This window comes from Aquarana catesbeiana, linkage group LG01 (genome assembly GCF_042186555.1).
Source record: "Aquarana catesbeiana isolate 2022-GZ linkage group LG01, ASM4218655v1, whole genome shotgun sequence".
In the NCBI taxonomy this organism is placed as follows: Eukaryota; Metazoa; Chordata; class Amphibia; order Anura; family Ranidae; genus Aquarana; species Aquarana catesbeiana.
In genome coordinates, this window is record NC_133324.1 from 258,396,084 (window position 1) to 258,410,135 (window position 14,052).

The 14,052-nt window shown below is 43.7% G+C and overlaps 1 protein-coding gene across 1 annotated transcript in view; it reads right to left on the minus strand.

Annotated features, from left to right (window-relative positions):
* The window catches only part of LOC141140649 (transmembrane protein 132D-like), a 1,563,515-nt gene extending 1,554,354 nt beyond the window's left edge, over positions 1-9,161 (minus strand). Inside the window, exon 1 of the mRNA XM_073628047.1 lies at positions 8,495-9,161. Within this exon, the coding sequence (XP_073484148.1) occupies positions 8,495-8,573 (79 nt within the window). The 5' untranslated portion in view covers positions 8,574-9,161. The remainder of the gene's footprint in view (positions 1-8,494) is intronic.
* Positions 9,162-14,052: the final 4,891 nt, after the last annotated feature.

Genomic DNA, 14,052 nt, shown 5'->3' on the forward strand with positions numbered 1-14,052 from the left:
CCAGCAGGTAAAGCAAGGAACAACAATTTCCTGACAGTAATATCAACAAAATAGGTATTTGCAACCTGATATATAGTGCAGACTCAGCGGTACTTGTAAATAAGAATATCTATAAAAAAAAGACTGTTGCAGAAATGTAAAGTTTTAAGACCTTAATCCTAAACAAAACAATCTTAGGTACTGTTCTGGAAGTACCAAATGGATCAGAGAGAGACCTAATCCCTCTTTCTCTCTCTTCTCCTCAGTTGTACCTCTTTTTGGTCTAATGTATAGATTGCTTAAAAAAAAAAAAAAAAAAAAAAAAGACTACGGTATTTAATACCAAAAGTTATATACTAATATACTACCTACCTAGACCTTTCATCCATCCACTAAATAATTGTATTTGGTATTTTGAAAGGCCAGTATAAAAGCTGAGAGGGCAGAAAATAGCACTTTTGAGTTTGACTATTCAATTTATGCAAATTAATTATTCATAGTCTGCGTAACTGGTCCCTCAACCCCATGTTAGATAGTTGGGAGGTATGAAGCTGGTCTTTCTGAGCACTGAATCCAGACAATGAACAAAAACACAAGCCATTTCTATCCTACAAACAGGAGCTCAGGAAGGATTTCTTGTATAACTACAGAGAACCTATCATGAGCATGATAAATGTATAAAGTGTTGCACAATGTATCTGTATATGTCTATTTACTGTACATACAATATATTAAGTTATTAAGTCAACTGTAAACTGAAGGCAAAAGCAAAAGGGCATATTTGTTATAGTATTAATTACTATCTATCTATCTATCTATCTATCTATCTATCTATCTATCTATCTATCTATCTATCTATCTATCTATCTATCTATCTCTCTATCTATCTATCTATCTATCTATCTGTATTGGGCAGATGGTCCAGCCAGACACCCTGGGTACAACACCTTGCCTGATGAACCGAACTTGATGAATAAGTCCGAACCGAACTTGATGAATAATAATAATGGTCACCTTTTTTGCCAATTAGTTGACATTTCAGTATCCTTCAGCCTGCATTACCTTGCTAGCCCTTTCGCCTCACATAAACTAATGTGACAACATTATGACTTAACATAAGACATAATTAACAGCATAATGTTGCAGTTCATTGCTAACTGTTATACAGAGCCTGATAAATAATGAAAAGGGCAAAACACTGTGAAAATTGCACTGTCACAAGTAATACCAGTTTACTTTACTTATTAGACCAGTAAAAGATTTATTCTGGATTAGGTGTTAGTCATCTCCTGTCTATGGATACCTAAAAACTTACAACCTGTTAAAACCCCAGTTGCACCTTGTAACCTCAAGATAAAAAAAACTTTACCAGCCTGAAGCAGAAGCCTATGTGAGTAATATTAAAGTGTTACAAACCCCAGGACCCTGCACTCACTATATCTGGTCTCCCACAGTACACAGAACACGAAAATGCAATAGTTTTAGTACATATAAACTGCTAAATGCCTTTTCTCATCAGCAGTATATAGCAGTTCTATCAGTGTCTGGTTAAAGCTTGTAGGATGAGTATTCATACTGAACTGGCTGTCCTATGAGAATGCAGGACCACTGACCCTCTCTCCAGACAGTGCTGATTGGCCCTGTGCTAATCACCTGCACTCTCCCAAGATAAAAACTCTCTAGCAATACACACTAAACTGAGCATGTGCAGCTTGTCCCCTACCCTCTTTACTATCCAGAGATGAGTCGGAGACACTGATAGAAGGCGAGGTTCAGAGAAGACAGGGTCAAACAGCCTTTTTACACAATGCAGAGGATTAACCCCTTAGGTTCCACAGTGAGTATAACAAGCATGTTTTACTGCGTATACAGACTGATTTTAATGTTGTTGGTTTAGTAACACTTTAACTTACATCAGAATGACTGAAACAATTTATGGGACTTAGTCATTTTAAATTAGCCTGGCTTGACACCTTAAAAATAAGGTGCAAAGATATTTTATCTCTTCATGCTTATCACCATTTAGCTAGAACCTGGTGGGGAACCCAGCTAATAAAACAAGGGATTTTCTGCTTTCTTTAAAAAACAACACTTTTCAGTAGCACATATGTCATTTAGCCCCAGTTCACACTGGTGCAAATGGGCATGTGACTTGTGACACATTGGATTTATTTACTAAAGCTGGAGAGTGCAAAAATCAGGCTCACTTGACCTGGAATTTAATTGGTTTCTATGCAGAGTTGCACCAGATTTTGTACTCTCCAGTTTTAGTATATAACTCCCATGACAAGTGAAAACACATTAATTTCAATGGCGGCCATTCCAATCAATGTGACTCAAGTTACAGTGATTTTTAAAAAGGTTCCTGCACTACCTGGATGCAACTTCAATGCGACCTAGAATCCCAAAGACTCTAATGTTGCAAGAAAGTCGCACTGGAAATTGAATGAGAATGGGATTGCAGCAGTGTGAACCAATGCTTATGGCATGTCCCTTAGAACTCTGCTGTACCTTAGCAATCCGGGGTGCTTGGCCTTTTATATGAGAAGAATCAGTGACTGTGCTATCATTAGAAAGCCAACAGTGCCAATGTTATCTTCAAGTAAAGCTAGTCCAACAAGCATCAAGCACCTTCATTTACAGTTTTTTATTCTATACCGTAGAATGTCATTGGTGGACCTGCCTATAGTTACAGCTCATAGTCTTTAGATGTCCCCCACCTTTTTAATGAACAACTTTTTATTACAGTTGAGCAAAAATACTTCCACCACAAAATCCAGTAGTCAAATTTGGTTTGTCAATAAAGGTAAAAAAGCCTATATTGAATGATTCCTACTGGCCACGGCAGATACAGTGGGGTTGGAAAGTATACAGACCCCCTTAAATTTTTCACTCTTTGTTATATTGCAGCCATTTGCTAAAATCATTTAAGTTCATTTTTTTCCTCATTAATGTACACACAGAACCCCATATTGACAGAAAAACATATCACATGGTCCTAAATATTCAGACCCTTTGCTCAGTATTTAGTAGAAGCGCCCTTTTGATCTAATACAGCCATGAGTCTTTTTGGAAAAGATGCAACAAGTTTTTCACACCTGGATTTGGGGATTCTCTGCCATTCCTCCTTGCAGATCCTCTCCAGTTCTGTCAGGTTGGATGGTAAACGTTGGAGGACAGCCATTTTAAGGTCTCTCCAGAGATGTTCAATTGGGTTTAAGTCAGGGCTCTGGCTGGGCCATTCAAGAACAGTCACGCAGTTGTTGTGAAGCCACTCCTTTGTTATTTTAGCTGTGTGCTTAGGGTCATTGTCTTGTTGGAAGGTAAACCTTCAGCCCAGTCTGAGGTCCTGAGCACTCTGGAGAAGGTTTTCATCCAGGATATCCCTGTATCTTTCCCTCGATTGCAACCAGTCATCCTGTCCTTGCAGCTGAAAAACACCCCCACAGCATGATGCTTCCACCACCATGCTTCACTGTTAGGACTGTATTGGACAGGTGATGAGCAGCGCCTGGTTTTCTCCACAGATACCCCTTAGAATTAAGGCCAAAAAGTTCTATCTTGGTCTCATCAGAACCGAGAATCTTATTTCTCACCATCTTGCCATCTTAGAGTCCTTCAGGTCTTTTTTAGTAAACTCCATGCGGGCTTTCATGTGTTTTGCACTGAGGAGAGGCTTCCGTCGGGCCACTCTGCCATAAAGCCCCGACTGGTGGAGGGCTGCAGTGATGGTTGACTTTCTACAACTTTCTCCCATCTCCCGACTGCATCTCTGGAGCTCAGCCACAGTGATCTTTGGGTTCTTCTTTACCTCTCTCACCAAGGCTCTTCTCCCCCAATAGCTCAGTTTGGCCAGATGGCCAGCTCTAGGAAGGGTTCTGTTAGTCCCAAACGTCTTCCATTTAAGGATTATGGAGGGCACTGTGCTCTTAGGAACCTTAAGTGCAGCAGAATTTTTGTAACCTTGGCCAGATCTGGGCCTTGCCACAATTCTGTCTCTGAGCTCTTCAGGGAGTTCCTTTGACCTCACGATTCTCATTTGCTCTGACATGCACTGGGAGCTGTAAGGTCTTATATATACAGGTGTGTGGCTTTCCTAATCAAGTCCAATCAGTATAATCAATCACAGCTGGACTCAAATGAAGGTGTAGAACCATCTCAAGGATGATCAGAAGAAATGGACAGCACCTGAGTTAAATATATGAATGTCACAGCAAAGGGTCTGAATACTTAGGACCATGTGATATTTCAGTTTTTCTTTTGTAATAAATCTGCAAAAATGTCAACAATTCTGTGTTTTTCTGTCAATATGGGGTGCTGTGTGTACATTAATGAGGAAAAAAAATGAACTTAAATGATTTTAGCTGGCTGCAATATAACAAAGAGTGAAAAATTTAAGGGGGTCTGAATACTGTCTGTCTTCACTGTATATCAAGCATATATAGCCTACATCTAAGGTACCATATATAGCCTATATCTAAGGTACCATACATAGCCTATATCTAAGGTACCATATATAGCCTATATCTAAGGCACCATATGTGAGCTGTGTTGCTTAAGATGTCTATCTTTCCAAATTAGCCATTTCTATGGTATTTTTGTTGGAAGGCTTAAGAGTTAACGTAACTATGGCTGTCAAGCACAGTAAAGAAAGTTCATGCCTGGAATTGCCATTTTTGGCCTGAACCAAATACAAAAAACAATGGCCAGCCCCACTGAAGGATAACATGCCGCCAATAGATCTCGATATTGAATACCTGGAGGCAGGCATACAGTACCTTTACTTCGTCAGTCCAACACTGACAACTCAGGCTGTGTATTGTTTGTGATCAGACATATAAATTGTGATCCAAACAGTCATCTATAACCTTAAGACATAAATGGAACATCCAGCTTTAACTGGACATAAAATATCAATACTGATATGGATGCTGTTAGACAGCAGTGAGTCAATAACAACATATTGCTGTATAATGTCTACATTTCCTGACATCTTACACTAAAATTTCTTTTATATGCTCTTTAAACACGTGGCATGCTATCACATTCAGCTTGGATTGGGTTGATCTCAAAGCATCAATGAAAATAAAAATCCACCTGTAGAAGTTGTGGATATACGCTTAACGCTGCAACATGTGCTGTTCATTTTCCCATAACTGAGGAGCTGCCAAAATCATATTTAGGAGTCAATCTAAGCACAAAAACATATTAAAATGACTGAAATGCGGGTAACAAGTTGGTAAAACACTAATTACGCAGACAAAAGTGACAAACATTGCTGCTATCAATCAACTTGTCATCCAACGCACAAATCAACATCCTTTGGTAAGTCATACAATACAAGCTGCAGTAATATGCACATTATGTACTTTCTCCCCCCTTTTCAATCTGCCACTTATCATTTTTGAACAACAACAGCAGCAGCTAACCTTGATTTTAACAATGTATATTTTTCTATTAATCACAGGGGCTTTAAACATTTGCATATTTTAAAACACAGTTCACGTTGCTTACAGCTGGCAGCTTTTAGATAGAAATTGACGGCGCTCAAGTTCATCATCCTGACAAATGACATGTTGTACAGCAGAGCAGTGAGATAATCAACTTTGAATAAAGGTATTCATACCCTATGTTGTCCCATTCTGTCTGAACAGACTTTTGAGGTAGCCTGTGTGTCCAGTGGGAAATTTTAATCCTATGCACATTGCCATGGTGATTTATTTAAAGATGTCTACAAGAACCTCAATTTGTCTAAGGAATGTTTGCAAAGACACAACATTCCTTGGTGTCTACAGCTACCACATAATAAATAACGTATGAATGATTCCTACTGGCCACGGCAGATATATCAAGACCCTGCACAATACAGAAAGACATTTAAAAACTTAATATTGAATAATATTTATATTATATATTATTGAACATATATTTTGATTTCCTGCCTTATCATATCAAATAAGCTGGGTTCTACAAAAGTACAAAGTTCAAACTTCTAAAACGGACAATTAATATTTACAACTGACTAACAGCAATGCAGAGTGGATTTTTTTTTTTTTTTGTAAGAAATAAAGTAGAGAAGCCAACTAATGCATAAAGGCTGAAATTGATTAAGATGTACTTGGTACAGGAAAGAATAAGAAAAAAAAGCTATAAGATTATATCTGCATTCAGCATTTAACGTTTAGAACACTGTTGTTAAGCAAAATCCAAGCAAAGTGCAATGGCTGCATAGCAACCAAACTCCAGTTTACTGTCATCAATGCAGTTAGATTTTTTTCTGACGAGTTGCTATTGGCTCCTGCAATTTGCTCTACCTAATTAACGTCTTATGTGATTCAGGAAGCCATAAAATATTATACCATAAGGACTCTATTTATAAATGTGTAAATCTTGGGTGAGAGTTATGTGAAAACATTTATAAATAGACCCCTAACTGTTACAAAACAAATCTAAAAGCACATTTAGATTACAATCATGGAGGTTTGATGTTGATGTACTTTTTTTTTTTTTTAATAGCAATTGACTGTCTTTAAGGTTTGGTGCCAACTATCATTTGTTGGGAGATGACCTGATGCTCTGGATAGCAGACTTTCACCCACATGCCATGTGAATAAGTCATCCTCTGTACCTAGTTGAAGCCCTGGGTGTCCCAGGCTGTGATGACATTACAGCACTGACAGCAGGGACATGAATGGAGCTGGAAATTGTAGCTGAATGAAGCCAGCACACCTGAAATGCAGCCACCTAAATAAACAGCATCCAAAACAAAAGCAGTACTGTGATGTGGAGCACAGTGATCACCAGTCCACATAGCAGCACAGTGATCACCAGTCCACATAGCAGCACAGTGATCACCAGTCCACGTAGCAGCACAGTGGTCACCAGTCCACATAGAAGCACAGTGATCACCAGTCCACATAGAAGCACAGTGATCACCAGTCCACATAGCAGCACAGTGATCACCAGTCCACATAGCAGCACAGTGGTCACCAGTCCACATAGAAGCACAGTGATCACCAGTCCACATAGCAGCACAGTGATCACCAGTCCACATAGCAGCACAGTGGTCACCAGTCCACATAGAAGCACAGTGATCACCAGTCCACATAGCAGCACAGTGGTCACCAGTCCACATAGCAGCACAGTGATCACCAGTCCACATAGAAGCACAGTGATCACCAGTCCACATAGAAGCACAGTGATCACCAGTCCACATAGCAGCACAGTGATCACCAGTCCACATAGAAGCACAGTGATCACCAGTCCACATAGAAGCACAGTGATCACCAGTCCACATAGCAGCACAGTGATCACCAGTCCACATAGCAGCACAGTGGTCACCAGTCCACATAGAAGCACAGTGATCGCCAGTCCACATAGCAGCACAGTGGTCACCAGTCCACATAGCAGCACAGTGATGGTCAGTGCACATAGCAGCACTATGATCACCAGTCCACATATCAGCACAGTGATCACCAGTCCACATAGCAGCACAGTGATCACCAGTCCACATAGCAGCACAGTGGTCGCCAGTCCACACAGAAGCACAGTGATCGCCAGTCCACATAGCAGCACAGTGATCACCAGTCCACATAGAAGCACAGTGGTCACCAGTCCACATAGAAGCACAGTGGTCACCAGTCCACATAGCAGCACAGTGGTCACCAGTGCACATAGCAGCACTATGATCACCAGTCCACATATCAGCACTGTGATCACCAGTCCACATAGCAGCACAGTGATCACCAGTCCACATAGCAGCACAGTGATCACCAGTCCACATAGCAGCACAGTGATCACCAGTCCACATAGCAGCACAGTGATCACCAGTCCACGCAGCAGCACTGTGATCATCAGTCCTCATAACAGTACAGTGATCTCAGGTCCACATATCAGCACAGTGATCACCAGTGCACATAGCAGCACAGTGATCATCAGTCCACATATCAGCACAGTGATCACCAGTGCACATAGCAGCACAGTGATCACCAGCCCACTGCATGCCTCATTGGGAGCAGGACTGCATGCTCTTGTGTTGTCTAGCATCACTGTCTGAATGATTCCCAACACCAGGCTGCTGAATACACTCACTGCTGTATCCAGCAATACTGTCACTTTTCCCCATTAGAGAACATACACACCCTGCCATGATTATGCAGCAAATCACTTTGTATTTATAGGCAAGAATGTAGAATGAATAATCATTTTTTTAAAATGTGAAATGCAAAGCTGCCAAAGTTGTCAAAGAAAATGCAACTGAGCAGCTAGTGGATTGGGGTGTCCAATAATTTGCAAGCCATAAAATAAAGGATGCTGTATTACAGATCTCAAATAGTAAAATTGGGCTCCATCAGAACTAGTCCTGTCAATGATCATGGTGTATTTCATGGAAGTGATCGCCTAGCCTGTGCACTTCCCAGAGTGCCCCCCTTTGTGTTGGATTCATTAAAGAAGGAAGACAGGTTGCCGCTAATTGGGATAAAGAAGTAAGTAGACAGGAGAGTCTCCTCCTTACCTCTGGAGAACGCTGCTGCCAAGCTGATCATCACTAAAGATGACATCTGCAACATATTCCTTGCAGCGGATCTCTGCATCCTTGGATCCTGTGTCAACTTGCTGCTCCTGACACTTTAAGAAAATCAGCCAAAGAAATCATTCAGAGCCATTTCATCAGGGCACTCATTAAAGTCACATTAGGTGTTGGCTTCCTTCTCATGTGTCCCTCTCATCCTCTTCTATCACTGGAGATCTGAGCAAAGGAGAAAAAAAAAACTCAGCGCAACAACCTGCAGATTGAATGATGATCCTTGTTTGTAGTGTGACAGTTCCCTGTATATTAGAGGGAAGATGAGGATCCAGCGTGCTGCCAGAGGTGGACGGGCTGGTGCAGATGTCTTCTCCTCCTCTGGCAGTCCTAGTAGTGGAGGAGCCCCGGTGTTCAGATGTATTAGTAACACACGCTGAAAGTTTCCTCGTGTGCTGCACAGCCCATCGTCACATTACATTAGGCATCCCTGGCATCACTATGGAGGTGCATGTTCCCTGCAAGTCCATGCCACCGCTGGGTGGTGCAGGCTCTGACCACTGGCAGCATAGGAAATCCAATCTTAGAAGAGCTGAGGAGGGGGGCTAGTCTCTTTTTTGGCTGACAGTGCTGCTTTTTTTTTTTTTTTTTTTTTTTTTTTTTTTTCTTACAGGGCATAGACTGCCAACTTTACATTGTATCTAAAGCCAACAGTTTTTGATGGCTTTGGATGGAGTGGGGAAGGGTTAGCCACCCTGTCAAGTTTATATTGCTCAGAAGGGAGAATAAAGGAGACGTTTCTGGAGGAATGCATCTGAAAAAAGGAATTTTTTTTTTTTTTACATATTAGTAACAACTTTAAAAAGAGTTTGCAAGCATTAGTGTGGATACAAAAACTGCCTATTTTATAGTTTTTATTATTATTTTTTTTTATTCTATTCTTTAAAGTGTTACCAAACCCACAACGGCGAAATTAGTCTGTATATGCAGTAAAGCGTATTGAAACATCATTGAATTTGTATGTATTTAGGTGATGGTATTTATTGCTGGGTTGTGGAATTGTCATTTTCTACTTTTGGATTACCAATCCCCCCCCCAGGAACAGTTAATAGGGTGAGACTCCTTTGACAATTTTTGCTTTTTGTTATGCCGTAAAGTGTGCTTGTCAGTGGTGACCCATAATGCAGGGCGCCGCTCCCCCTATCCTTGCGTCCAGCCCCCTAATCTACATGCGGGGCACCGGACGGATGGATTCTAATGTTTTTTTTTTGTTTTTTTTTTAAGCACATCATTAGAGCCTGAGGCTCTAATTGGCTTAAAAAAGGGTGGGCTTGCCCACCCACCTCATAAGTCACCTCACCCACGTCATAAGGGGGCGTGACCCCAGAGTCCCTGCGCATGCTGGGACCATGACGTCGTAAGGGGGCGGGGTTACCGCCTATATAAATGGCTCCGCAGCTCGCACACAGCATTCGAGCCGGAGAGAGCGTCGTGTCAACATCGGGGAAGAAGAAAAGAAGAGAAGAAGCGGCAAGACAGCGGCGACAAGACAGCGGCGACAAGACAGCGGCAGCAGACTGGGCCCCTCGCTGGCAATAGAGCTGGAAGAAGATAGCGGCGGGGCCCGGGAGAAGAGGCCGAACACCGGGAGAAGTCGGAAGGAGACCCCCCGAAGTCGGAAGAAGACCCCGGAGCTGACTAATAAATTACTCTTAAAACCTGTGTGCTGTGTTTTTTTTATATTGACACTTTTCCCTAGGTGAATGGGTAGGGGTACCATGTACCCCAAACTCATTCACACAGGGTGGGGGGCCGGGATCTGGGGGCCCCCTTATTAAGGGGGGCTCCCGGATTCCGATAAGCCCCCCGCCCGCAGACCCCGACAACCAACGGCCAGGGTTGTCGGGAAGAGGCCCTTGTCCTCATCAACATGGGGACAAGGTGCTTTGGGGTGGGGGGGGCCCGCAGGGCCCCCCCCCTCCCCCAAGGCACCCACCCCCCCATGTTGAGGGCATACGGCCTGGTACAGCTCAGGAGGGGGGGGCGCTCGCTCGTCCCCACCCCCTTTCCTGGCCGGCCGGGCTGCGTGCTCGGATAAGGGTCTGGTATGGATTTGGGGGGGACCCCCACGCCGATTTTTCGGCATAGGGGGTTCCCCTTACAATCCATGCCAGACCTAAGGGCCTGGTATGCCGAGGGGGGAACCCACGCCGGTTTTTTCATTTAAAATTTGGCGCGGTGTTCCCGCCTCAGGATTCATACTACACAGCTGTCAGCACTGCCTGTCACTCATCGCGGAAGGAAAACAAAGTTTTCCTTTCCCGATGAGCGAGCCAGCGCGACATTCACAGTACCCTGTCGCCAAAACACAATCTCGCGGTCAGGTACTGTACTCCCGAAAATGTTTGTGTGTTTTTTGTGACAAGTTCCCACAACACCATTGATATTTATTTATTTATTTATTTCAGGTACTTATATAGCGCCGTCAATTTACGCAGCGCTTTACATATACATTGTACATTCACATCAGTCCCTACCCTCAAGGAGCTTACAATCTAAGGTCCCTAACTCACATTCATACATACTGGGGACAATTTAGACAGGATCCAATTAACCTACCAGCATGTCTTTGGAGTGTGGGAGGAAACCGGAGTACCCGGAGGAAACCCACGCAGGCACAGGGAGAACATGCAAACTCCATGCAGGTAGTGTCGTGGTTGGGATTCGAACCAGTGACCCTTCTTACTGCTAGGCGAGAGTGCTACCCACTACACCACTGTGCCGCCCATGTTGTTCTATTTAATCTGTAGGAGATTGTTTGTTGTTGTTGTCTCTTGTTAATTTCACATTTTATGTTAGAAATGTACCTGAATCGTCACCAACAAACTGTCCTTTTTGGATGAAAACACACACAGGAGAGTAGAATTTACCGAAAAATATTTTATTAAGGGGTCACAACTATAAACAAAGAGGGAGGCAACGCTGGAGAAACTGCAGAAGTGGGTGAAGCCTTGGACCCCCAGGGCAGACATCAATTATTTAAAAGCAAAATTGGTGGCCTGAGGAGTCCTTATCTAAGGGAGGGCAGTCTGGTCCAGAAGACCCAGAGATCCGGAAAGCAGCAGATGACATCTGTGTTCCCAGGCTGTGGTCATACGAGAGACTGCATCTTCTGTCAGACCAGACTGAACCCAGGGTCATCACTCTTTGGTCTTCCTTCCACGCCTCCTTCCAGCCTTTGGCTGTGGTGGTGGAGTTGTGGCAGCAGGAGGAGGAGGAGGATCGTCGATCTCAATGACATCCGTCTTGGGTGTCAGTTCCCCACTCAACCCCTTGTGTAGGACTTTATAAATCAGGTCCTCAGAGATCTTGCGTTGGCCCTCCTGCATGCCCTGCAATTTGGTGGCAGCCATGCAGGCAAAGGCCTCTTCAGGACTGGGGAAGGCTCTGAGGGACGCAGAAGCCTCCTGGATCAGCCTGTATGCTGAATCCTGCACAGGACTGGGAGTGGCCTTCCTGGCCCTTTTGTATGGCAGGTGGAGGGGAGGAACCTGAGACTCAGTCAGGCTGCGACTTGTCCCAGGCTTCTCTTGGCTGACACTTAGCCCCGCCTCTTCCTGGCTGCCACTAATCCCCGCCTCCTCCTGGCTGACACTAATCCCCGCCTCCTCCTGACTGCCACATTCCACAGCCTCCTTCTGGCTGAGGTCTTCCTGTGTATGAAAAAGGGACATAGTTTTAGTTTTTTTTACATCAATCACACACAATTTTCACCTCCTGACTGCTGCAAATTGAATGTTAACAAATATAACAGACTATCATTCTGAGCCCAGCATTTTGCATTCTTGTCCCAATTTTGGGTGCCCACTACTGTCTATTGATATGTAAAACACTTTTTTTAATCAGCAATTAATGATCAATAATAACATCTATAGTAAACATCATTTCTTTATTGCCTAGAAATCTGTAGAAGAATGCTATACCTGACTCCAGCTGGGCTCCTCCACTTCTTCCTGGCTGGAAGGCCAAGGTTGGACATCGGAAGCCTCAGCTGGTATGGAAGGAAGCGTGGAAGGAAGAGTGGAGAGGGATTCCCTGACTTCAGTGTGGTCTGACAGAAATCGCAGTCTCTCATAGTACCACAACCTGGGGACATAAATGTCATCTGCTGCAGCTCCGGACCTCTGGGAATCCGTGACCTTCTTGCGCTCCCTAAGATAAGTGCTCCTCAGGCCACCAATTTTAGCTTTTAATTGGGGATGGTTGCTGTGGGGACCACCGGCTTCACCAACTCCAGCAGTTTCTCCAGCGCTGCCTGCCTCTTCTGTTTGTGATTATAGTGGGGGTGTCTCACTTGCCACAGACAGGGCAGCTCCCTGTACTTGTCAATGAACAGGGGCAGGAAATTGTGGTCGTTGAACCTATCCATTTTCTCTGCAAGACACAACACAAGACAAACCCTAATGTCAGGCCAAACTCCCCTAATCTTGTTACAATATAGGCTTCCATTTCGAAGCAGTATAGGCCCAAGTTTAGATCCTACCTTCGTTAGCACGATCGGCGTCTCCGATGCTCCTTCCTCCGCTCACAGATCGTACGTAAGACGCGCGTGTTACGATTTATACACACTGCGCATGCGTATAACTCCGCCCGCCCCTGACGTTCTTTCTATTCTATTCCCCGCCCCTTTTCGTTCAGCGCAGTGGAGGAAGAGCACATGGCGGATAGACAGCAGGTGCGTGCTAAGTACAGCAACGAGGAGGAGGAAAGGCCGGAGCCTGAAACGTCCCAATCCAGAAGGAGATTAAAGGACTCAAATATGTCCTTTGGGGAGATGTTGGAGATGGTGGACATCCTGAAGAAGGCCGACTATGATGGAAAGTATGGGCCTTACCCCAACCCCAGTGTCCAAAAGGCCAAGATCATGGCGAAAGTGGTCAGGAGTCTGCACCGGAAATTCAGGGTACGACGATCGAAAGATCAGCTCAGGAAGCGGTGGTCGGACCTGAAATTACGAGAACATGAGCAGTACAGAAAGATCCGGAGAGTGCTGCAAAAAAGTAAGTATTTGTGCTGTGTTCCTATTGTTCTTGTGTTTATTACGTTCGTGCTGCTCCATGTGCTTTTAGGAACTGTTGTACAGTTTAAAATGGCAACTTTCATGTTCATGGGCACATTATTCGTTCGGATCACACATTTTTATTTCGGACTATAAAATACCATTGTTTAGGCCATATGCATTTGGCCACCATTTTGAGGCCCTATACTTGTCTACAAAGAATTGGGTTGTGTAGATGGCTTTGTTACTAGAATGAAATGCAAACTAGATTCTGTGTAAGGAGAGGACACTGAGCAGCTGTTTTCACATCTGGACACTGGAGCACTAGTGTGGGACCCCAGAACACCATTTTTATTAGGGGGGCCACACAGGTGCTCCAGTGTATACTATAGGGGGGGCTACATCTGTGAAGCTTGTACCAAACAGGTAAAGTATTGCAGCTTGACAAAGGACACTAAAAAAGCTACATCTTGGAACTCGGCTAAAATAG